At 31.3% G+C, this 26,133-nt stretch overlaps 1 protein-coding gene across 1 annotated transcript in view; it reads left to right on the top strand.

The window, feature by feature from the left end:
* Positions 1-6,893: 6,893 nt before the first annotated feature.
* LOC118202065 (serine/threonine-protein phosphatase PGAM5, mitochondrial-like) overlaps positions 6,894-26,133 on the top strand; it is a 94,004-nt gene continuing 74,764 nt past the window's right edge. Inside the window, exons 1-3 of the mRNA XM_085815154.1 lie at positions 6,894-7,052; positions 14,244-14,436; positions 24,543-24,724. Coding sequence (XP_085671280.1) covers positions 14,279-14,436; positions 24,543-24,724 — 340 coding nt within the window. The 5' untranslated portion in view covers positions 6,894-7,052; positions 14,244-14,278. The remainder of the gene's footprint in view (positions 7,053-14,243; positions 14,437-24,542; positions 24,725-26,133) is intronic.

The following is a 26,133-nucleotide window of genomic DNA, read 5'->3' as shown; positions in this document are numbered from 1 at the left end:
TTAATTGCTTTAAAAAGTAAAGGGCATTTAATTTATCCTTCAGATGCTTTATTCTGTCTAATATCACAGTTAGAAGAAAGCACTATGAAAGTTTTGTCATCAGAACGAGTGCATGTTGACACACTTTTTAAAATAACATCTGCACTTGAAAATGGGCCTCCCATTCAATTAATTGGTTGTAACGATCATTTGCACTCTTTTACAAATAGTATTTTGAGGTTTTTTTTTAATAACACGAATGCATTTTGTTTGTAAGAGAGTTACAAATATAGACCGCAATAGGAAAACAAAAGAATTGCGTAAGCTTTCTAAGCTTACTTAATGTCTTTTATTTATTGAATTTATTTATTTTTTTTAAGCCCAAAGGGTGTTAACACAGAAGGGCTAATTTCATTTTGGCATTTTGTGGTGAAAACTTTAAATGTCAATTCACTTTTCAAATTGTTGCCACCAAATATTATCAACCTGTGTTATATTTAAATAATGAAGTAGCTGCATAAATGTATTTATGTTTCTCGCATTGTAATAAAAAGATGGTACCTACAGCCATCAAATTTTGAATAACATAATCTTCCACCAAATATGGGCATCTGGAAGCCTTAATTTAAAATTTATTTTATTATTGATTTAATATTTTGTAACATTTCAATGAATTTTTGACTAACCAACTCAATGATTTCAAAGCAAGCAATAACAAAACTGTGCAGGTAAAAAAGAAATGTTTATCTTCACTTGGGAAGACTGTATCAGAAATTGTAAAGATATGCTCATTTTAAAATTATTTTGCAATATTGCTGTTGAATTAAATTTTATGGTTTGAGTGCAAAGCACATGTTATTTAATAAATAAAGGTAACACACAAAAGGTTAAAAAAAGTCTCTTTGGGCATAATGTAAAATCTGAAAGGTTTCAGATTTTTTTTTTTTTTTTTAACAAATTGTGTTTAAAGTATGTGAATATAGGTCTTAAACAAACATGCTGTTACCAATACTGTTTGCATCTATACATCGTGAAATCTGTAAATATGCATGCTAAATGTATATTATTGTATAACAGATCACATATTATGCACTGAAATATCTTTTCGTTACCAATTTTAGAGTGTATTTTAATTTACTTAATGTATAAATGCACACTGACCAATGAATTAGAAAACTTTGAGTTTTCATTTAAATGTGTACTAGGGATGAAGTATGCAAATTTTTTTTGTGAATGAAGCCCATGAATCCATCTTGCCTTACTAACATGTACAAGGGTTTGGTAGGGGTATCATGATATGGGGCATGTTCTGCTGGCATGGAAATGGCTTCGGAAGCATGTAGACTTGATGCCCAAAGGAATCAGAGCAGTTATGCGTGCAAACTGTGATCCAATAAAATATTGATCTTGCATTTCTAATTCATTGGTCAGTGTGTGTAATACCTTATAAGCAATGACATAAATTGTATATTATTTTATAAATAATATTTCTTGCTTTCTCATTGTTTTGATTTAATAATGGTATTTTGTTCCCATATCTAAATAATTAGGTGCATGACTGGTCCAATTTTAATTTTTTCAGCCAGTGTATATTATTTGTCTTGCTATTTTGTTTGTTTTTATCCAAACATGATGTGTTAATATGTACTAAAGATGTAATAGCTGAATTTAATAATTTTTATGTACCTTTAATTAACGTGGCTAATGTTATGCAAATGCTAATTGTTATACTATATCATTAGATTGCAATGCTTGTTTGAAACACAAATTCACTTTAGATCCAGGTGAATCAGCAATCTTGCTCAGCAAATTTTTGATCCATGTACTTCAAAAATTACCAACATTTTGAAAAAACCTGCCTTGCTTAATTCAGCAAAAGTACATAATTTCTTCAAAAATGATTCAATAAGCTTCTTATGTTTGTTTTGAATAAATGAAATAATGCTGAATTAGTTATTGTCCCACTAGCACTGAAATCCTGTGAAAATGAGAAATTTCTCATATATCCCTTCTTGGAGTTCAGAAAACGTACGAAATCTTATTGAAAGATTCTTTTGGAAGGGTATGACACAAAGAATTTTGTTCTAAATCAATTCAATTTTGTTCTGTATCATTTACGTAACAAATACAAATCTTTCACTCCTAAACAGGCTCTATTTAAAGCTATCAGAATACCTAAATATCCAAATGACTTTATTTCCGTGTATATTGGTTGTCCTGTACGAAATTGTGCACATGATCTCATTATTCTAGATCATTTTTCTAAACATCTTGTTTTATGACTTAAAAATCTCACTGCTGAAACTATTACAGCACATTTATTACAATATATGTACCTGGAAGACCAGAAATGATCTTGATTTAGGCACACAATACCCTTCACTTTTGTTTGAATTGATTACCAAATGCTTGGATATTAAATTATCTCACTGTATTCCTCAGAGACCTGAGTATAATGAACATGTTAATACTTGTATCAAGAGCTCTTTGCTTATACTTCATGAAAAAGGTATTCCATTTGAAAATGCATTGCTTATCCATCAATTGTGTGATCTTTTAACACAACTAAAACTAAGTTATGAGCATGCCTATGAGATGTTGGAATTAGCAAATAGAACTGAATACTTGAAAAATGCCATATTAAGATCATTCAATGTTAATGATATAGTGTATGTGAAATCTAAGGTTACATTCCAGCATAGGTTTTCGAAAACTTTTTCTTCTAAAGTAAATGATGTAAATTATGTTATTTGTGCAGTTGACAAGGATTTTTTCTCAGCCATTTAGAATTCACATCAGTTGCCTTCGTTTGGCTCCTAAAAGATTCTCCCACACTTCAGTACACTTGATTCTTTTTTTTTTTCACTCATTACTTGTACTATCATAGAACATTATTACAAGTTATGCCATATGTTAAATTGTTCAAAATTTATTGTTATGTGTCTTGTTGATTTCTTGATTGTGTGAGCATAATCATTAGAGTTTAAGGCTTGATCACCCTTAAATATCATTTCGAAATTCAACGACATTGTGCCTAATATATACAAGTGCATAAGTGTTTATTTTCAAAATTTCCTGGTATGATGTGATTATAATGGTTTGTATTGTTTCTTCATCCTGTATGTGATTTATCTAATTAAGTGTAACTGGGGATGTACGAAAATTGCATTTTGCTGTATCATAGAAATACTTCATTTACAATTCTGTACTGTGTACTTGCAATATGGTATATTCAAAAATTTTATGTACCATATTTATATCATGCACTTATATGTATTTTGCATAAAAAGTTGCTTGTATTGAATTATGGAATATTTAAATAAGTGGTTCTATGTTTTAATGTTAAAAATTTTGTTTTTGTGTAGATGGCATGGTTTTGGTGATACTTAAATGAAAAAATCTTCCCATTTAAAATGTAATCTATGTAATATGTATTTCAGACTGTTAGCTCCATAGTGATTGTAATAATTTTATATGAGGCTGGCACCATGATACCGGAATTTTTATTATGCACATAATTAATTTTTCCTCCTTCCCTCAAAAAGAGGTGAATATGTGATGAGGTCACAATAAATTTATGTCCTTGGAATTATTACAGCCATCTAGAACCAGATAAGGGATTTCATCTGGAGACAATATTTTTGCCAACAGGTTTGTTATAACATGACCAAGCTATGTCATCAGACAACTCATTTCAGTTCAATTTGTCTGCAAAGGGAAAGAATTATTACGATTGGTTGTTCTTGCTGTGGAATATTTTCATTTTGTTTCTTATCTTCTGCATTGTCTGTACTTTTAATTTTATCAAGAATCGAGGAATCTCCCTTTTTTATTTCGCTATTCTAAATTATGATACAAGTGCCCTTTCTAAATTCTGGTCCTTAATGTATTGATGCAAAATTTAATTAAAAAGTCCTTCTTAAGTGTTTTTACCTTTTTTCTCATGTGAAGACTATTTGTTTAAAGCTTTTTGTTTTGGCTTTCCAAGTTTTTATCCTATTAGCTGAACCTCTCTTTTGATGATGATAAATTTTTAATCTTTGATGATGTGGAGATAAAGGCTTCGTGCTAAGTGCTCCATAAATTAAAATTTCTTGATCCTTGATATTTTCATTGGTTGAAATGTGTAACTGTGCTAGCTTATAAATAGTGGGAATTAGAGAATCTCTTAATCTATTCATTGTTTTTTCGCTTCCCTCTGGATTTCTGCTGTGTGTACTCTTCTTGTTTCAAAATATGTCGTAGTTGGTTTTTTCGTGGTTGGCATTTCTTCGCCCTCTTTTGCAGTTAGCGGAATAAGCCCTACTATATTATGGTATTAGTACTGGAGATGTTTTATGTACCAAAAAAAAAAAAAAAAAAAAAAAAAAAAAAAGTGATGACAGCTGCCATTATTTTTAAAATTTGAGAGACAGCCCTTATACTTTTCTTTCTGGAGTATGTTTGACTTTTTGTCTCCACTTACCGTATGAGAAATGTTGAATGTTGTTAACGAAGGCTGTGAAACTACGCTCAGTGCACAGAAATACAAATTTTTTAGGTGCCAGGAGGGATTCTACTGTGGCGGACTTCATGCAATCAATATGGAGCAAAGTCTGACGAGAATTGATAAATAAACGATCTTTGAAAATGTATCCAGGACTCTTCTTTTCCTTTTATTGGACAGCTCACCATGACTTGGCAAGTACCATGATTCTAAGCCACTGTACTACTGAAGTATTCTCTTAACACTACACACACTTCCTACAGCTCACCCTTATGTGTAACAATATAAAACAATACTGCTAAGATTGTTTCGGGATTATTTCTATAATTACTGTTACATTTTTATTAAATTTTTGTTATTTAATTGAACTTGTTTCTTTCATTACGAGTATTTATTCGTTGAAAAAGAGATATTAAATTGAGAATAAAAAAGTAAATAATTACTGCAAGAGAAAACAGACTTTAGTTTTATATAGTTAATGATGCTTTTTAAATACCGCAACAAGCATACATTAGGTATTCTGATATTAAACTGGTAGTTTTGCAACAAGACTCTCAGTTCAACAAATGAAAATAAAAAATAGGGGATCTTTTCCAGTAAAACATAACACATGCAAAACATTTTTTTCAAAAAAGCTACATGTACCAATTTGAAACTTAACAGCGAGAAAATATTATATCATTATAACTGTGATAAAATTTTTCTGAACATAAGAAAGTCATCTTTTAGGCTGTTGAATGGGATAGAATGACTTTGAAAACTTATTAACTACACTTAATTTCAGGGAGGGGGAACACTATTGTAGGTAACGAGAGTAATATATAATTTAACCATGGCCAACAGTTCAATGTCTTCATACGGATCCTTTGGAGGAAAAGAGCACATGTACTTTTTTATATTTCACATGGAAAGACCAGGGAAATGCCCATGCAGCTAGCCTGTTGGCGGGATTCGAACCCAGGACCAAACTAGCAGTATTTGGTGACTTTTGCTGCTCAACTGCTGGTGGGAAAGAACAAGGTGCTTGCAAATTGAACACAAATTTAATGAATCACTCTAGCCTCCTATAGCTCACCATTGTGTAACAATATAAAACAATACTGCTAAGATTGTTCCGGGATTATATAATTACTGTTACATTTTTATTAAATTTTTGTTATTTAATTGAACTTGTTTCTTTCACTGTGAGTCTTTAATCGTTGAAAAAGAGATATTAAATTGAGAATAAAAAAAGTAAATAATTACTGCAAGAGAAAACAGACTTTAGTTTTATATAGTTAATGATGTTTTTTAAATACCGCAACAAGCATACATTAGGTATTCTGATATTAAACTGGTAGTTTTGCAACAAGACTCTATTAGTAAATGATCGGTTCAACAAATGAAAATAAAAAATAGGGGATCTTTTCCAGTAAAACATAACACATGCAAAACATTTTTTTCAAAAAAGCTACATGTACCAATTTGAAACTTAACAGCGAGAAAATGTCATAACATTATAACTGTGATAAAATTTGTCTGAATATAAGAAATTCATCTTTTAGGCTATTGAATGGGATAGAATTTTCCTCCCTTGGAAAGAAAAGAGGACATGTACTTTAAAATAAAAAAGATCTGCATTATATTTTTAGTTAAAATAATGCATTTATTGGTTAGAAGTTAGTTCAAGCAGGACAAAATTAAAGATAAATTGAATTAATCAATATTTTTTACTCTTTATATTTAATTATGAATAATATAGTTCAGCATAACCAAGTGTTCAGAATACTTAACTGAATTCAAATCAGAATTCTATTTTAAAATCTTTTGAAATCAATTTTGAAACATACTTCTCAAAAAACAAAGATATTTTTAACAGAAAACGATAAAAATATCAAAATCAAAACTGACATCTGATTCATAAAAAAGAATAACTTATTATGATAGTACAGAAAATTTACTGACTGAAGCAAAAAATTCTATAAGCTTCATTAAAATTTCGTCACAGTTTATATCAAGCTGTGTATCTAAGCATTTTACAAAATGAGAGACGCGAAGAAACTATTCTAATTACATTTAACATATATACAGCAAGTATTATTACTAGTAATATGATTATTTTTCTAAGGGGGAGGGACTGAAAAATAATCATTAAATTAGTCATTCATAAAAAGTACTACAAGCCTTACAGCATGAAAGCTGTAAATTAATTTTATAATTTGAGGAATAAAATACAATCATTAGTGAGCAGAATATTATAACGTTGATAATAACGCAATCCATGACATTAAAAACATAAACATTTTTCGTTCGGTAGTAAGCTTCGCCGCCTGGCTACTCGATAAATGTTTACATTTGGAACTACTAAGATGGAACAACAGCGCCATCTTGTGAACGCGACATTTTAGGACCGTTTTTCTACTAGGCAGTTTCACCTCCTTCATTATACTCCGTGCTCCCGAGTATAACCGGTCACCGTCACGGTTACACGAAGTACACCGGAGTATAACCGTGACCGGTGTTTACATCTCATAACAACACGTGAAAGTAAACGATTGTCAAAGTGTGTTTATACCGTGCGTTCGAATACTTTGGACTAAAATTTCTGGTACAGTATGATACTACATCATATTAAAATTTTTAAATACGAAGGTAGTAGTTGTTTCTTAGTAATAGAAGCCTAAATATTCTTTATATATCCTTATATTTGTAGTCGTATTGTGGCGTGTAAATTAAGAATATTTAAAACTATTGTATGGAAGGATATCCGAATTTTGTCTTATCTTGTTACGTATCTCGATAGATACGTGTATTTTTATCTTTTCTGTTAATAAATGTGATGTTTAAAATTTCTGATTACAATAATCATAAAACTTAGATTATTATTTGATAAAACTAATTGTATTAATTTTTATATCCCTTAATAAATTTTGAAACAGTGTGCAGATATATTATATACTGCGTAGCTTCTAATATTTTTTTTTAATTAAGGGTTGTAAGTTATTAAATTGATTCGAAAATTAATTGAAGGATCAGGTAAAGAAATTGTTTTTGAAGAGCATTTTTTTATTACTAGTGTATATATAGATATATACACATATAAATATCACTCTTCTGTCTACATGCCTATACTATGATAATTCTGTATTTTTATGTTGGCTGTTTAATTTATAAGAACTGTTTAATTAGTATTTTGAACATTATATCAGAAACATTTGCTGTTACATTATGCTGCATGTTAAGTGTATATTTCTATACTGTTACTTTTAAACATTAAATATTTCCAAATTAAACCTTAGAAATAAAAAAATTTAATTGAAGAAAATTTGGCTAATCTTTCGAATATGGTAACAGGTAGTTTGGCGACATTTTGGTAAGGCGATAAAGGTTACTAGTTAGGACTTTAGCAGTGTACATGGATAAAGTCAAGAGTGTGCTCAATCCCATTTTTGTGCAATTCTGTGATGTTTTTTTAAGTGAAAATAGGTCGACGTGTACATGGATGATACCGTGTATGTGCAATTCTTAAAAACGCGGCAAGCAGTGGGTGATTCTGCACTTTGTCCCAATTTCGCACCTAATCTTCGTCATGATTAAGTACTTTTGTTCCATAAAGGTTCTGGCATAAGTGTAATTCGGCTAGCAGATTGTTGGAAAAAAATGTTGAGTAAAAAAAAAAAAAAAAATGCCTTTACTTCATGAAAACAAAATGGCATCCAAACAAAAACTAGCAGGTTGCTGTAGCAGGGTTGGTCGCCAAAAAATCCCCAAGTTACCATAATTCAAAGATTAACTGAAAATTCACAAGAGGAATATCTGGCTAATCTTTGGAATATGGTAACAGGTAGTTTGGCGACATTTTGGCAAGGCGATAAAGGTTACTAGTTAGGACGACTTTAGCAGTGTACATGGGTTAAGTCAAGAGTGTGCGCAATGCCATTTTTGTGCAATTCCGGGATTTTTTTTAAAGTGAAAACAGGTCGACGTGTACATGGATGATACCGTGTATGTGCAATTCTTAAAAACGCGGCAAGAAGTGGGCGATTCTGCACTTTCTCCCAATGTGCAATTCTTAAAAACGCGGCAAGCAGTGGGTGATTCTGCACTTTCTCCCAATTTCGCACCTAATCTTCGTCATGAATGAGCACTTTTGTTCCATAAAAGTTCTAGCATAAGCGTAATTCGGCTAGCAGATTGTTGGAAAAAAATGTTGAGTTAAAAAAAAAAATGCCTTTACTTTGTGAAAAACAAAATGTCGTGCAATAAAAACTAGCAGGTGGTGCTACTTTGGTAGACGGTTGCACGGATTTTTGGCGATTTACGTTGGCGGAATTGTTGGCGCGATTTTTACAAACGTCAGCCATCTTGGAAAACGCTGTTTTTACGCATAGTAAAGTAGTCGAAACTTTTTAAAAAAATAAATATCATTCAAAGTAATGGATTAATTTTTTGTTGAAAATGTCGTTTTTTAAGATGGCAGGCAAATGTAAATAAATACATTTACTATGAGTATAAAATACTAAAGTAAGATTATTATTACTTTCATATAGCAAAGAAGAGAATAAAAACATTGGGCCAATGTTTAATTAGATTAAAATATTACTGAAATTGAATATCGAATTAAAAACCATCATACCAACATTTAAAAGAATTAGAATATTATTAAATTCAAATACTTTAAAATACGTTATATAGAATATAATTAACATTAAAACATATGGAAAATAATTATCTCAGCAATTTCTGAAAATAGAGTATTAATTTTTTAACAAAAATTGAAGTATACAATTATAAAATAAAAGAAAAATATGTACTTACATTTTTTTGAGTATTTAACCTGTTGTTTATTGATAAGTACCACAAAAAAAAATCAGAATCATAATTTAGATAACATCTTTGAAGGAATTCGAAGATATGAATTAAATTTTAAAACGGCGTGGAAATACACAAATTGTCAGTAACCAATCAGGGAGCTTATTACAGCTCGTTAATGCACAAATATTCTATAACCAATCAGAGAGCTTATTACATCACGGCTAGAACTAAAATTATTTAAAAATTCATACATAATAAAATCATTTTTTAAAAAAATGCAAAATTAAATTGTATTTTAATATTTAACAGCCATAAATAATGTTTAAAACATTAGATTAAATTTATACATATTAAAACAAATTACTTTTAAAGTAAGGTGACATCATTGATTACATCATCCATAACATAAAATTTCATAAATTATGATAAACAATAAAATTTTTATTTCAAATAAAAATGCAAAATTAAATTGATTTTTAATATTTAAAAGCCATAAATAATATTTTAAACACGAAACTTATGCACAATAAAACGTATTATTTTTTAAATAAAATGACAACAAAGTATCGGTTACCATAAATAACTTATCCAGCAATGGGTTTACTATAAGTTGTATTACTCGCCAAAGGAAAATCGCCAAAATCCGTGCAACCGTCTACCAAAGTAGCACCTAGCAGGTTCCTGTAGCAGGGTTGGTCGCCAAATTACCATAATCCAAAGATTAACCGAATATCTAAATACCATTTCCAAATATGAGAAACTCCAAATGAATATTTGGAAAAATTCTTATATGCGCCCTCAGTTCGTCCACTTTCTCACCAAATATTTTTTGGTGAGAAACTCCACAGTGCCATATTACTATCTAAATTTTTTGTCTACATTTCAAACTTTAAACCTGAAATGTCTCCAAAAATTCAGTTTTGCACATGCAAAAACCACATTTTGAACACACAATTTAAGCTAAAAATCCGAAACAAAAACAAAAAAATTTAGATAGCACAAACGTAAAGTTTCTAACCAAAAATATTTGACAAGAATCCATGTACACAGCGGTATGTTTCAATTTAAAAAAACATCTATGAATTGCACAATCTAGGCAACAAACACATATATGAACTACGCACACCTCACTTTAATAAATTAACATAACAACAATAAATTTCAGAGAATACCATGTACACAGCATTCTGTTTAAACTTGATAAAGCATCTACGAATTGCACAATCTAGGCATTGCGCAAAAATCAACAAAATAAACGGTACAATTCGGTTTCGGGGACCGTAAAAAATTGCAGCGAAAATGCATGCGCAAAAGCACCAAGTCTAGCAAACTCGCCCATTAAACAGCACGCCAAATCTCGCGAACATGACGATTTCAAATTGCGTAAGTATTAGATAGTTCTATATTTGTAAGTCGCTGTTGCACGTGGTTGCGGCTGTGTGCAACAACAAACTATGCGTATTGGAATTTGCCAGTGCTTTTAAGGATGAATTCATAACATGCCATAAGAGCCAATTTTTGATAACAAAAACATTTAATCACATCACAATATTAAAACTTAATTACTATAGTCGACAGACAATCATGTTGGAGGAAAGCGAGTGACCAACTGCACCGACGACGAGACGTGACTGTGTGTCGCCGAAACCACCTTCGGTTACAGTTAGTGATAACGGCACGCGGTTGGTGAGTACAACACATGTTTACAGAGTCGCCACAGTACTCCCCCTCCAGTGGCAACGAATTAAAGGTACCAAGGGTTAAATCGGACTCTACGTCCGGAACGTGTATACTGAGGAGCACTTGTTTTCTGGGATCCAGGCACAGGAACTGACGTAGTAGCAGATGTTGGTGTAGACCCAATAGATGAAGGTGCCTTCGAAGAAGGTGGGACTGATGTACCAGTCTCGACAGTTTGTGGTGCTAAGATAAAGGTTAATTTGAGACGATCAAGGCTCACCACTGTCTCTTTGTCGCCGATTAGTATCCGATAGTTCTTGGATGTGCGACTTAGAACTAGGTGTGGGCCTGTTTAGGTAGGCTCCAAGGACTTTTTTGATGCATCACACCGTAAGAACACATGTGAGGATGTAGCGAGTTCTTTAAGCACAAACACAGGTCTTGAAGAATGTATGTTTGTGGGCTTAGGGTATAATGCAGCCATGGTTTCATGCAATTGTTTGAGGAATACATGGGGCTGGACATTGGGTGAGTTTTTTGCGGGATTTATAAAATCTCCCGGTAAACGTAAATTGGTACCATAAACAATTTCAGCACTTGAAGAACCCAGGTCCTCTTTGATAGCCGTTCTGAGTTCTAACAACACAGTAGGAAGGACATCAACCCAGTGAATAGCAGTATGGCATCTAATGGCCTGTTTAAGAGAGCGATGGAACCTCTCAACAAGTTCATTGGAATTCGGGTGGTACGGTGATGTATGGATCTTTTTAGTTCCCAAGAATTTTGTTAATGCAGTAAATAATTGAGATTCGAACTGCCGTCCTTGGTCCGTGGTAACGTACTCGGTTACACCAAACTGTGAAATCCATACAGAAAAAAAGGTTTTTGCCACAGTGTCGGCTGACATATCTACAATAGGGATAGCCTCTGGCCAACGTGTGTATCTGTCGACACACGTAAGAAGATATGTATAACCTAGTGATGGGGGTAAGGGTCCAACCAAATATCCACGATATGTACGTGGATATGTACGTCCGGGTCACCATTTGTTGCACGTGGTTGCGGCTGTGTGCAACAACAAACTATGCGTATAGGAATTTGCCAGTGCTTTTTAAGGATGAATTCATAACATGCCATAAGAGCCAATTTTTGATAACAAAAACATTTAATCACATCACAATATTAAAACTTAATTACTACAGTCGACAGACAATCATCTTGGAGGAAAGCGAGTGACCAACCGCACCGATGACGAGACATGACTGTGTGTCGCCGAAACCACCTTCGGTTACAGTTAGTGATAATGGCGCGCGGTTGGCGAGTACAACACATGTTTACAGAGTCGCCACAGTCGCCATTGAAATACTAGTTTAATTTTTTAATTCTCTTTTTGATAAAGATATGGATTTTACAATTTGGGAATTGCAAGTGAAGAAAAGTCTGCAACAGAATTTTTTTCAAAAAAAAAAAAAAAAAATCATGAGATGAAATTATGCTTTAGCGATAACTCGGTAGCAAAATGACGGTGCAGGAAAGAAACCTGTAATGAGAAGAAAGGAGTAAGAAGTCAAAATTGGTTTGAAGGATTGAAAATCCCCTTCCTTACAGCCGTTAGGTTCATCTATTTTTGGTGTCAGGAAATGACATTGTTGAATTTTGTGAACTCAAGCTCAAGATGAACCACTGTACAGTTGTAGACTGAAACAGTTACTACATGCGTGAGGTGTGTGTCACAGCTTTAACTGCTCGGCCCAAGACTAAAATTGGCGGACGTGGTAAAATTATTGAAGTAGACGAAAGCCTTTTCAGTAAAAGAAAGATCAATGTTGGACGTTTTCTTCCGCCACAATGGGTTTTCGGCGGATTATGCAGAGAATCAAATGAATGTTTCTTAGTCACTGTTCCAGATCGATCGGTGAAAACCTTATTGAACATCATAAATAATATTATCGCAGAAGGAAGCGTTATTTATACTGACTGCTGGAAATCATACAAGTCAGATGAACTGCAAGATGCCGGTTTTGAACATTTTACTGTCAACCACAACTACAATTTTGTGGACCAGAAAAGTGGGTGTCATAAACAAACAGTAGAGCGGCTGTGGGGCAGTGCTAAATGGCGTAATAAACGCCATCGGGGCACACCTCGACAGCATTTTGATTCTTACTTGTGCGAGTTTATGTACAGACGTTTGCACAAAAATACTGAAATTTATTTCTGCTATGTTGAAGACATAAAAAAAATTATGCCACCCGTTTAATTTCAAGTATATTTAGCCTTTTTTCATAAAGTAATACAAAATTGAATTATATGAAATTAACGTCTCATCTAAATTAAAATAAAAATCTGAAATGGGCATTTATGTTTAGCCTTTTTTATATAAATTATAATAATAAGTACTGTATGAAATTAACTTCTCATCTAAATTAAAGCATCAATCTTAAATATCACTATTATACTTCCTTTCTTGCGTTAGGGTTGCCGCAATTATTTTTGGCAGCATTGGCATCAACAATAGTTTGGCGATTTTTTACAGCCCTCAAAACCGAATAGTACCAAATAAACTAAAATAAATTACAAATAATTCAAAAAACAACAATACCAACAGAAATTCATAGTAAGAAAACAATGAACATAACATTCTACAAAATAAAAACAATAAAATAAAATGCACTTGCCATAATAGATGTTTCTTCGGACAGTAGAACGTAGCTTTAACATGCTGCCACATACTCTCTATAGTATTTAATATGACAGCCAGACTCGCTATCCAAAAAATTCGTACTATGGTTATAAATGTTCAAAACCTTCTTTTCCTAAATCCTTGTAAGATTTCCAGCCATATGAAAAAATAGTTGTACAAGGCTCAATCCACTCTTTAATACACTGCATCAGCATTTCCTTAATTCTATCATGCACAGTTACTAAAAATAATCTCCCAGACCCTCTTGACACTCATGTCTGTCATTGCATCATAGGCCATTTCAAAACACGCATGACACAAACCATCGAGCAATTCAACCACTCCAGCAAAAGAGTTTTCAACGTCAAAAGAGTTGCCATACAACATGCAGTCATACCAAAAACCAGTGCAGAATGCATATCGCCAGATTTGGTGATCTTAGGCTGCATATAAGAGCTGAATATTTTATAAATAAGTAGCATACAGTGTTGCCAAGTATTTAAAACTAAATTAGTTTTTTTAGTAGTGAATACTGTCACAGTGTCCATTTATACACATTGTATGTGTTGAAAGTAAATATTTTAAAGTTGTTACAAATTCTTTTTATTTTTCTAATTTTAGCTTGCACTCTAACTGGATATAATCTTTCTGACAAAATGGTTTTGCCACATAATGCTAAATGGTTTTATGCAGTTGCTGGCAGTGGTGTTGTTTTAGGCATATTTAATTATTTTCAATCTGAGAAAAAGTGTGTGGAGACATCCTGGACCACCAACTTTGAGCCTTCCATAAAATGGGATTACAACTGGGACAAGTAAATTTTCCTATGGTATTTTTTGGTTCCTATGGTATTCCTATGGTACCTATGGTATAAAATTTCCAAGTAAATTTTCCTACTGATACTTTTTGCTTGTGTAAATTTTAGGTTAAGGTAACTTGAGTGCTGACACATTTTAAGCCTTTAAAATTTAAAATATTAATCTAGTGACAAAAAGTAAAAAGTTGATACATAAAAACTAGAAGAAATAAGATTCATTATTCTAAAATAGGATTGCAACTCGAATAATTAATTTTTTTCTATTCTAACTTTTTGACACTTTGTGTGTGAGCATGGGAATTTTGAACTAAAATCAATTGAGTATTGATGAATATAAAAACTTATTTAATGTTTGTGATGTTTATCTAAAGATAAAATAATAAATAGAGGAGATTTTACTGTTCTGAAATAGGATTACAACTGTGACAAGTAAATTTTTATATTCTTATTTACTGACATTCCCCCCCTTAAATTTTAGATTAAAATCAGTTCAATATTAAAATTTTAAAAAATTTTAATAATATTAATCTAAAGGCAGAATAATAAATAATTATCCCTTGACTAATATTATAAACATAAGAAGTTTTACTATTTAAATATAGCCTAAAATTATTCGGTACTATTCTGTTTTGAGGGCCGTAAAAAATTGCACCGAAAATGTATGCGCAAAAGCGCCAAATCTAGCAAACCTGCCCATTTAACAGTGCCCAAAATCTAGGGAACACGCTGATTTCAAATTGCGTAAGTTTCGATAGTTCTATATTTTTTAAGCTGCATTGAAATACTAGTTTAATTTTTAAATCCTTTTTGATATCATATGGATTTAAGAATTTAGGAATTGCCCATGACGAAAAGTCTGCAATAGACCGGGAAAGTGCAGAATCACCTACTGCTTGGTGCGTTTTTTAAGAATTGCACATACTTCTACACCTTCTATGAATTTCTTAAAATAACATTTCTTTTTTGTTTTGTTTGCTTAATTTCTTTTATAAATCATTCTAGCTTTATTATAGTATTTGAATAGAACGTGTGGCAACGATTAGATAATTCTATTCTTTAAATGATATAAATTTTGTGCATTATGAGTTACAATATGAACGAAATATATACGTTAACTGTTATATAATTATTGGATTATATAACAATTAACTTAGTTTCCATTATATAATTATTATATAAGTTAACTGTTATATAATTGTTAATACTGTTAAGTGAATCTAGCGCCAGAGTGTCGCTATGGTAAACAAATACTAGAATGGATTTTAAAGAATGCATTTATTCTATTGTGGTTTATGCGCTGTCGGCCAAGTAGATTTAATTCAATCCAATAAGTTTAAATGAAATGCAAGAAAAAATGCGTATAATTTAATATTCTAATACTAGGAAGTCATGTGGTGTACACATCAGATTTTTTTTATATATATAATACATTTCTATTGATTTTTTTTTTTTTTTGATAAAGTTGTTCTGCAGATTCTGCAGAGTAAAATTCTGCTAGGAATGTTTTGTTTTTTTGAGTTTCTTTCATGTTATTTTTTGCTTATTTCACTGTTTGTAAGATATTGAAAAATTTTGCATGATTTTTTGTCTTCAACGGAAAGTTAGTTAATTTTTTGGTGCTACTTTGGTACACGGTTGCACAGATTTTCGCGATTTTTTTAGATTTTTCTTTAGGCGTTTAATATGACTTATGGTAAACCCATTGCTGAATAAGTTATTTATGGTAACCGCCATTGAAATACTAGTTTCATTTTTTTATTCCTTTTTTGATATCCTATGGATTTAACAATTTGGGAATTGCCCGTGACGAAATGTCTGCAATAGAATTTAGGGCAAAGTGCAGAATCACCCACTGCTTGACGTGTTTTTAAGAAATGCACATACTTGGTATCCATGTACACATTGACCTATTTTCACTTAAAAAATCCCAGAATTGCACAAAAATGGCACTATGCCACACCCTTGACTTTATCTATGTACACATTGACCTATTTTCACTTAAAAAGTAAAAGAAAATTGACAAAAACGCCAAACAAATAAGTGGGTGATTCTGCGCTTTACCGAGAATTTTTTCAAAGAAAAGGCATTTTCATTATAGAAAATTATGTTTGAACAACCAATGAGATGAAATTATGCTTTAGTGATAACTCGGTAGCGAAAAAGCAATGTAGTAATCCATTCAGTTATGTTTATCTTTTTTCTTTATATAAATTATAATAAATGATCTGAAATTATTTACTTTTATGCTTCCATTCAGTTATGTTTAGCCTTTTTTTATATAAATTATAATAATAATAAAGTATTATATGAAATTAACCTTTCATCTAAATTAAAACAATAATCTTTAGATAGTTATTTACTATTATACTTCCTTTCTTGTGTTAGGGTTGCCGCAATTATTTTTGGCAGCACTGGCATCAACAATAGTTTGCCGATATTTTACGGTCCTCTAAACAGAATAGTACCAATTATTCTTATACAACATGAATAGGATGTATTGCAAATGAATGTATTGAATGATGTATTGCAAATGAATACTTGAGATGGATATTGCTTCAAATATGTTCAGTTTTTGCTTTTTAATAGTCTTGTGTTTGAGATGAATTGTGTATTTTAACATTTAAATCTGTGGAAAGATATGAATTTGTTGCTTTTGTCAGTGTTATTATATCATTTTTCCTAAGATTATTTAATTATAATACAATCAAAAGTCGTTAATCCGGACTCGGCGGGACTTCGGCGATTCCGGATTATCGATTTTTCCGGATTATAGATCATCAGTTTAAATCTCGTAAGATGGCATGCAGAAATTCTAAAATTAAAAATATGAAACCGTAATTTATGAAATAAAGAACAATTATTATCTAAAGGGTAACAAAATTTACAAAAAAAAAAAAAAAAAAAAAAGCTTACTATTTATTTGTTTACTTTATTAAACATTTCTATCAATGTAAGTTGTTTAAGTTGCTTCGTTTTATGTGATAATACTTTCTCTTTAATTCTATAAACAGACATAATTTCTTGTTCAGTTACAAAGTTCCGCTGTTCAAGTCCTATAATTGCGGTGTCGAGAATACCGACTAATTTGTCAATCGAAATTGTTTCGTTTTCGATAACGTCTGTGTCACTTTCTTAACTATTGGAAGTGATATTTTCTGGATCTAGAACCATACTACAGATTTTGCTATCCGTTAATTGATTGATGATTGGGGCATTGTCGTCGCAATGAAAAACTTCTCTTATATCATCTTCATTTATTACCGCTTCTCCACATTTCTTTACAAAATCCAATAACTGAAAAATTTCACCTTTAGTTTGCGATGTCCGAAAACCTTCAAATTCGCGGCTATCATCTTCATCCTCCTCCATGAAATATGGTACCTACCATAAAATATGGTAGATGGCCATAAATTATGACAAGCATTTTTTAACGTACTTGGAGACACATCCTCCCACGATCTTGTGATGCTCCACACGGCAGATTTCATGCTAAAAAATTTCAAAAATTCTTGAATAGTCTTGCCACTGTTCAAGAAATTTAACATAGATTTTAAAAATGCTGCTTTATATTTGCATTTCAGTGCGTGCACTATTCCATATCCATAGGCTGAATGATAGACGTACAATTTGGAGGAAAGAATAACACGGATACATTATCTTTCACTAAAACTTTAAGTGAAGTATGCGCCGAACAGTTATCAACAATCAGAACTATTTTTGAGTCATTAGGTAAACCAACTGAACTCAAATGTCGCCGAGCCTCGGGTATAAAATGATTTTTAAACCAATCATTCATCAATACTTGTGTCATCCATGCTCTTTTATTTGCATGATATATAACAGGGAAAATCGTTATTCCTTTAAACGGTCAAGGTCATGCATGTTTTCCAATTACGAAAAGTTTGCACTTGTGCGTTCCTGCAGCATTTGCACATGCTAAAATTGTTAGTCTCGCTTTGGAATCTTTGACACCAGTTGGAGCCTTTTCTGTAGAGGTTGCCAAGGTATTTCGTGGTACATATTGCCAGAAAAGACCAGTTTCATCAGCATTGTAAATTTGTTCTGCAGATAATTGTTCACTAGTAATGAATTCAATGAATTCATCTGCAAATTGTTCAGCAGCTTCAGTATCAGCTGAAGATTTTTCACCAGAAATTTTTAATTGTCTTATACCATGGCGATTTTAAAATTTTGTTAACCAATCTGTCGAAGATGTGCACTCTCCGTTTAAGTTCATTTCTTCATGAAATATTTTGGCTTGAGCCATTACTATTGGACCCGTCGATGGCACGTCCTCGCTGTGACGCTGTCTGACCCATTCAATCATCACTCTGTCATGATCGTCACTTTTAGCATAACGAACCCTTTTTCTGTTATTCATTGCAAGTGGGGTGTTGGAATCCACAAAAAAATCAAAAAGTTCCTTTTTCTTTTTGCTTATGTCATATACAGTTGACTTTCCAATGTTATATTCCTTGCATAATTTTGATACGGACATGCCTTTATCCATTTTTTGCAGCAATTCCACTTTTTTTTTATGGACATCGAAACATAGTTTCGTTTTGTAGATCCTTTGGGAGCTCCAGCATCGGAAATTCTATTTGACTAATCGAAAGTTCAAGTTTACTTTTATAAAATTTCTCTTACAGTCTGCAAAAAATAATAAGAGGGATCCAATTCGAAGATTAAGGAACAACGCAATCATTAACATTAGCTGAAATAGATAATTAGATAATTTTAGCTTACACCGTCCATTATACATTAAACACGCAGGCGAAAACGTATTCTGCACTTGCGCACAGGCATATGCGCAGTCGTCAAGGTCTTACGCGCACGCGTAAAACACCTGTCGCAGAAAGTTTTTAGCTTTGAGGTCCGGATTATAGATCATTCTGGATTATGGGTGTCCGAATTAACGACTTTTGACTGTAGTATGAAATTTAAATAATATTGTCATTGTAATCATTTTGCAGAAACTGTACTGATATCTTGAGTTATCATTTCGAGTGCAGAAATAACAATTTGTTATAAATACTTAAATAAAATGGAAGGAATTTAATTGGAGTAATATATGGGGCGATACCAAAATATCTAGCAAAAATTTAAAAATACATGACTGAAATAAGCAGATTTTGTAATTGAATATGTTTCCATCGTTTGGGATTATTTTCTGTGTGCACAGTTGTAGTATTTAAAAAACTTTTGGTAAAAAAAATATATTTACGGGTGCCTCTTGGCGAAAATTGTTGATTTTTGATGGCACATGGATGCCGAGTTTGTTCAATTCTTTGACTTATTATTTTGGCTTTGTGTAGTGGCGATTTTTGGCGCAAAAATACAGACAAAATAACAAGTGAAAGAATTTCGCAAACTCGGTATCCATGTACACATCAACCTATTTTCACTTAAAAAAAAAAAAAAAAAAAAAATCAGAGAATTGCACAAACTTGGCACTGTGCACTTCCTTGACTTTATCCATGTACACTGCTCACAAAAAAAAAAAAAAAAAAAAAAAAAAGGGCAGTCCTATATCTCCCGATCTACTGGGCCGATTGACAAAATTCAAATTGCGTTCTTCATGTCTCGAAAGCGCGACTTAGGATATATATTAGATTTATATATAGCACTATTCTAACATAGGTATTTTGACACAAAATCGGACTTTTTATGAAATAACATACCAATTTTTTTACATATTTCGATTCTACGACTCAAATTACACCTAAATATGAAATTTTGTAAAATTTGGAGCGAAATTTACGGAGAAATTCACAAATTTATGTTGGCACTTTTTTGTCAGTTTGCGCCAAGAATACTTCACTTGGCGAACTTCTTAATATATGGCAACCTAGTTTCCTTAGGGAAAAAAGTCACCATCGTTCCTTTTTCCCAAATAATATTCTTTATATTATATTTTTAATTTTAAGTAATTTTTTCTTTTTCGAATTTCATTTTAATTGTTTAAGTTGCACTTTTTTTTTTTCGAATAACTGTTTAAAAATTTCTATTTACCTGTTCGAACTGCGTAAATAAAGGTGCAGCGTTTATTTTTTTTTCAAATAGTTTTCTTTATATATATTTTTCGTCGTAGTTATTATTTTAGGTAATTTTTATACTTTTATTTTAATTGTTTGTGTTGCGTTGTCTCTTGAGATAATTGTTTTAAAATTTTCTATTTATTCCTTCGAACTGAGCATTTTAAATATATTTATTAATATCAATTTTCCAGAATATGATTTTATTTATTTGAACTACGTTTCTATCGGAAGAATACTTTGTAACCCAGACTACGATGAGTTTGAAAACTGCATACTATATTAAAAGAGAAAATACAGTAAAGCACAGTTTTACACGCCTTTCAATGTTCCGTTCAGAAAAGATATATATAAATAAGAGAGATGTATAACTGACAATTTTAACTTAGGATGACTTGCATACACTGCTTCAAACAGTTTTATCATTGTGCCCATTGCTTTACACAATTTTATCCTACATTTGGTTTCTTAAAATGTTATTCATATTTTAGTGAAATATTTTATTTTTGAAATCGCAAGAATCAAATATCATAACATTGAAAAGTTTTAAATTAAAAAAAATACATATACTAAATTTAACGAAAAAATTTATTTTTCTTCTCTTTTTCTTTAAGCATTCTGAAAGTATATTAAAAAGTATCCAACTTTTCGAAACATTTTGGTATTTCTGACAATCATTTTAAATAAAGTTATCGCCTTCCATTTCATAAAGGCACACAAACGGCCCAGCGGTAAAGACGCTGATCACTGGTAGTTCGGTCCGAGGTTCGAATCCCGCGAACGGACTGGTTGCATGGGTGTTTTTGTGGTTTTCCCGATGTGTAACGTGTATACGAGGCCAGTTTCCCTTAGAAAGTCCTCCACGAAGGCATCCCTCCCTTTAGGCAGATAGCCCTCGTGTGCTTTGCCATAATTAAATAATCCAATCCAATCCTTAATTAAATATAATTGATTTGTAACTTCTACTAGAACTGACGTTAAGAATTGAAGTGCAAATAAATAATATCATGTGCAATCTTGATTAATATAAAATTAAAAATATTTGCATTCAGACAGAAAGTTTTTTGAAATATTTGCAATTACTTTCTAAGAAGGATTTATTAATAACCGTAATAATTACTTATTATATTACTGATGATTAGGAATCAGTTCTTGACAATTACATTCTAAATTAGAATTTTAAGAATTATTAGAATTTTAAATTAGAATAATGAAAATACGCTACGCACAAAAATACATTTTAGGATAAAAAATGAGTCGATTTTTTATGTTTTAAAACTTCTTGAATTCATTTAATAAACATCGTATCCTCGTTGTTAATTGAATTCAGAATGTTGGGTGTCGTTTATATAATTATTCTTACTTGTCCACGAAATCTGCTGACTTATCCAGCGATTAAGTAGCTGCAGATCATTTCTACATAACCATTGAACTTCCATTAATTCAATCTCTAGAGGGTTGTATGTTTATATCATAATTTGACTTTTATAAAAATGATTATTCTAAATCTTATGTTTCTATAAAAATATACTGTGCTTTAAAAATATGGATGATAGTACCAGCCGCTCTTTCAGCCACTTCAAAAGCATCAGTTTGTTTAGAAATAAATTGGGCAGTTAATGTCATAAAATTCAAATAAACATCAAATGAAAATTCTCAGTTTTATACTATTCGATTTAAACAAAGTAAAGTAGCAGACGATAAAAGGCCGAAGGTAAAAATTTACTCTTAGAAAAATGTACTCTTATTTTTTTAAAAAAAAGGAAGAAAGAGAGAAATTAAAAAACATTGTTAAAATTTGAATAATATCATCTATAATTTAAAAAAATAGCTTTTCATATAGTATTAATAAATATTTATTACGCATCATTGAGGGAAAAAATGTCATATAATTAATTCTCCGTAAAATTTCACTTGAAATTTAAGGTTAAAAATAGCTGTGGCAATACAGTGTAACAAAAATCCATAGACCACATTTGGCATTATTATCGCTAAAAAAAAAAGATGCCAAATTTCAAACCGCGAAAATATGTAAATTTGTGTATATCTTAGAAAATTTTGAATAAAAAAGTCTAATTTTTTGCAGATATGCTTAAAAATATACCTACTTTAAGATGATGGTAAAAATTTTATAGGTTATAATTCAAAATGTTTTTCGAAAAATTTATAAAAATTATTTAAAAATAGAAATTTAAAAAATAAAACACAAAAAATGGGTAAATTTTATTTGGAATGAACCTAAATTTCGAAATGTGAGAGAAAAAATCAAAAAAGTTTAATAAAAAAAAAGAGATATAAATAAATATTTGCCAAATTCAATTAACATTGAGGAGCTAAAATTTTGAGAACTAATATTGCAAAAACTACTCGTACGATTTTTACAAAACTTGGTATTCTGGCATAATTTGAGTCGTAGAATCGAAATATGTAAAACATTTGGTATGTTATTTCAGAAAAAGTCCGATTTTGTGTCAAAACACCTATGTTAGAATTGTGCTATATATAAATCTAATATATATCCTAAGTCGCGCTTTCGAGACATGAAGAACGCAGTTTGAATTTCGTGAATCGCCCCAGTAGAACAGGAGATATAGCACTGTCCCATTTTTTATTTTGAGCAGTGTACACATCGACTTATTTTCACTAACATCAGAGAATTGCAGAAACTTGGCATTGCACACTCCCTTGACTTTGCCCATCTACACATCTATCTATATTCACTTAAAAAGTCAAAGGAGCAGCCAACAAAAAATATATAATCTCATTAAACTACATTTTAAATCAAACAATGAAATAACATGAAAAAAGGAAATTCATCTTGGCGCTACACAAAGGAAATATGCATTCACCTTATTTACAAATTTCTCTGTTTTCAGTCAAAAAAAAAAAAAAAAAAAAAAAAAAAAAATTCCTTTACAGCATCCAAAGAACTTCCTAAAATTATCTGAACTAGAATCTGTATATTGGCATGGCATCACCACATAAATTCTCAAATACATGAGTAAAAAATATCCTCCGTCATTCAACCATACACGTTTCCTTCCTACACACAGGACACTTATAATGGCTGCTAAGTAAACCTTCATTTACACATCAGTCAATCAATGCTCTTTTCCCCTTTCATTGCAAATCGTACAGAAATTTCAAATTAATCTTGCCACATTTAGCCATTCTACAATCTAAACCACAAAACAGGCAATGTAACTCCTAACCAACAAACACCACAAGCCCTTACAAATCTTTTCTCATCATTCAAAATGTATTGCAATCACGCAACCGATTATGCTATAACAGGGTTTCCATAACATTCAACTACTCAGGTTACCATAAATGAAGCAACGACTTGGTGATAAATGAAACAATTTCACAATAATAATACATGGGGCACCCTTCAATCTACTCTAACCAAACTGGTACATTCCATAATTTTGATTAAATTATGAGTATTTTGACAGTATTTACGTGCAGACAGTACAAATTTAGCATCAAAATTAGAATGGGGAAAATATAAACAAAACTGAGAAAAGCATAACTTGTAAACTACAAAATTCTCTAATTTGTACAACCCTACTCAGTGTCCATAGAGTTCTGGAATTTTACTGTATAAATGGATTGCTGTATATACATATGTACAGCAATCCATTTATATATAAATCCTTTTTCAATACCATCCAGTTATTATCTGTGATTAACATTTTGAATAAGTTTCATATATTACATGAATTTTTGTAGAAATGTGTAGGCAATATTTAAGTTATTAGTTCTGCTGATTTTGATGTAATGTCCTCTTTAACCCTTTTGCATTTTTGAGATTCAGCAATTTCATCTTTCCAAATACATGTGATTTCTGTCAGTCTTAAATTTGTAACATTAGTTGTGTTCATTTGCACCCACTGTGGTGCGTAACTGGAATGTGAATTGAACTTGCTGATGACTATCGAAAAGTTAATTCAAGTTTTAGACACTCTACTCACATTTTGAGAAACATTTTTATGTAACTGTTATTTTTTGAAAAATTTTTAATTCGCATGTGTGATCAATGTTTTTTTTTTGTTGTATTTATTTCAGGCGGGATATTGCTAGCATGGTTAAACCTATGAAAGATGAAAATGATCCAGCTGAACAAAATAGAATTAATGAGCAACGGTCACAGTTGCAGCCCACTGCAACTAGAAACATTTTCTTAATACGGCATGGGCAGTACGATGAGTGGGCTAGAAAAGATGCTGATCGACATTTGACGTTATTGGGTAAATAATATATTGCCTCTGCGCAGTTATCTGAATGAATTATGTAGTGTATAGCATACCTGCCAACTCTACCAATTTTTCGTCATATCTCCCACTCTCCTGGTAAAAAATCTCCCAGTTTTTTATTTTTAGAGCCTTTACTGCAGAAAAGTGTGTCCCACCAATAAATAAATTTCGTTGAATTACTGAAACTTAAATTGGGCAAATTGCATCTGCCCACTTCTAGTGATTTTCAGAATAATTTTCTTTGTTAAATTTTATGTCATCTGAAATGTACTTTTTTATTGATCTTATTAAATTTTTCAGCTAAAAAAAATTAAGGCTATTTAAACTTTTCTCCTGCAGTATTTATTCGTAAAGACGTAGCGAGGATTCGCTACTTCATCTTTGACGCAGGGTCAAAGGTATATGTTACCAAAGAATACATGCAGACTTTATAAAGTGTCAGTTTTGAGTTTAAAATGGTGTCACTGCTCAGCACGAAAACCTAATTTTTCGTGGTTTTCTTATTCTTCCAGTTTTTTAAGATTGGTAGCTATGGTATAATAATACCTTCATATGTAAGGTTGATTTATGAAAGAGGAAAAGAGGCTTGCATCCTAGGTTTAACATTAAAGGAGCTTTCAAACCTTCTTATAATATTTAAATTGACAAATTTTTGCGGCTTCTTCCCAATTTTAGGTTTTAAAAGGTAAAATTAAAAGAAAAACAAAATAATAAATTTCATATTTTCGCTTTTCATAACTTTCTTCAATATGAAGGTTATTATTTTGCTGTCTTATGGGCAAGCAACGTCATTAAGTTAATATTTTGATAATTTTAAAAGCAGATTAATTAATTTAATTAATGATTAATTTCTCTTTCAGAGAGGGGGGGGAAAGTGTCAGGGAAAAATATTTTTTGATGATGGAAAAAACTAAAGTTTTTAATTACACATTTTATTCATAGATTTGACTTAAATCAATAAGCATTTTGATTTCATTAACTTAGCCTTAACCTCTGAAATTTATGGACTTAAAGTTCATAACAAAAACTATTCTTTAAGTACTTCTTTTTCTAACTTTATGCCAGGAAAGAACATGGTTTAAAATATGCAAGTATGGGTGTATTTTATACAACATATAATGAACTCAAACTGTAAAAACTAAAAGTATTTTTTTATAAATAAATGTAAATGAAAAAAAAATATGGAATTAGTTATTCCATGAAATACTTTATATGCATCAGTAATAGCTACTGATAAAAAAAAGGTGGATCTTTTGTAGACCCCATTTTGCAAATTGTTCCTGCCTACATCTATGGAGAGTGTATTCCAAAATTTATTGGATACATAAAGCTGTTAATAATAGAATGTGAATGGTGCCAGATTCACATATAAGCTACACAAGCTATAATGTAGGGCCCTCCAA

This window comes from Stegodyphus dumicola, chromosome 4 (assembly GCF_044657685.1).
Source record: "Stegodyphus dumicola isolate Sdum_Otavi_A_Nest chromosome 4, ASM4465768v1".
Classification (NCBI taxonomy): Eukaryota; Metazoa; Arthropoda; class Arachnida; order Araneae; family Eresidae; genus Stegodyphus; species Stegodyphus dumicola.
The sequence above is the reverse complement of the archived record's forward strand: the minus strand, read 5'-3'. Positions and strand labels throughout refer to the sequence as shown.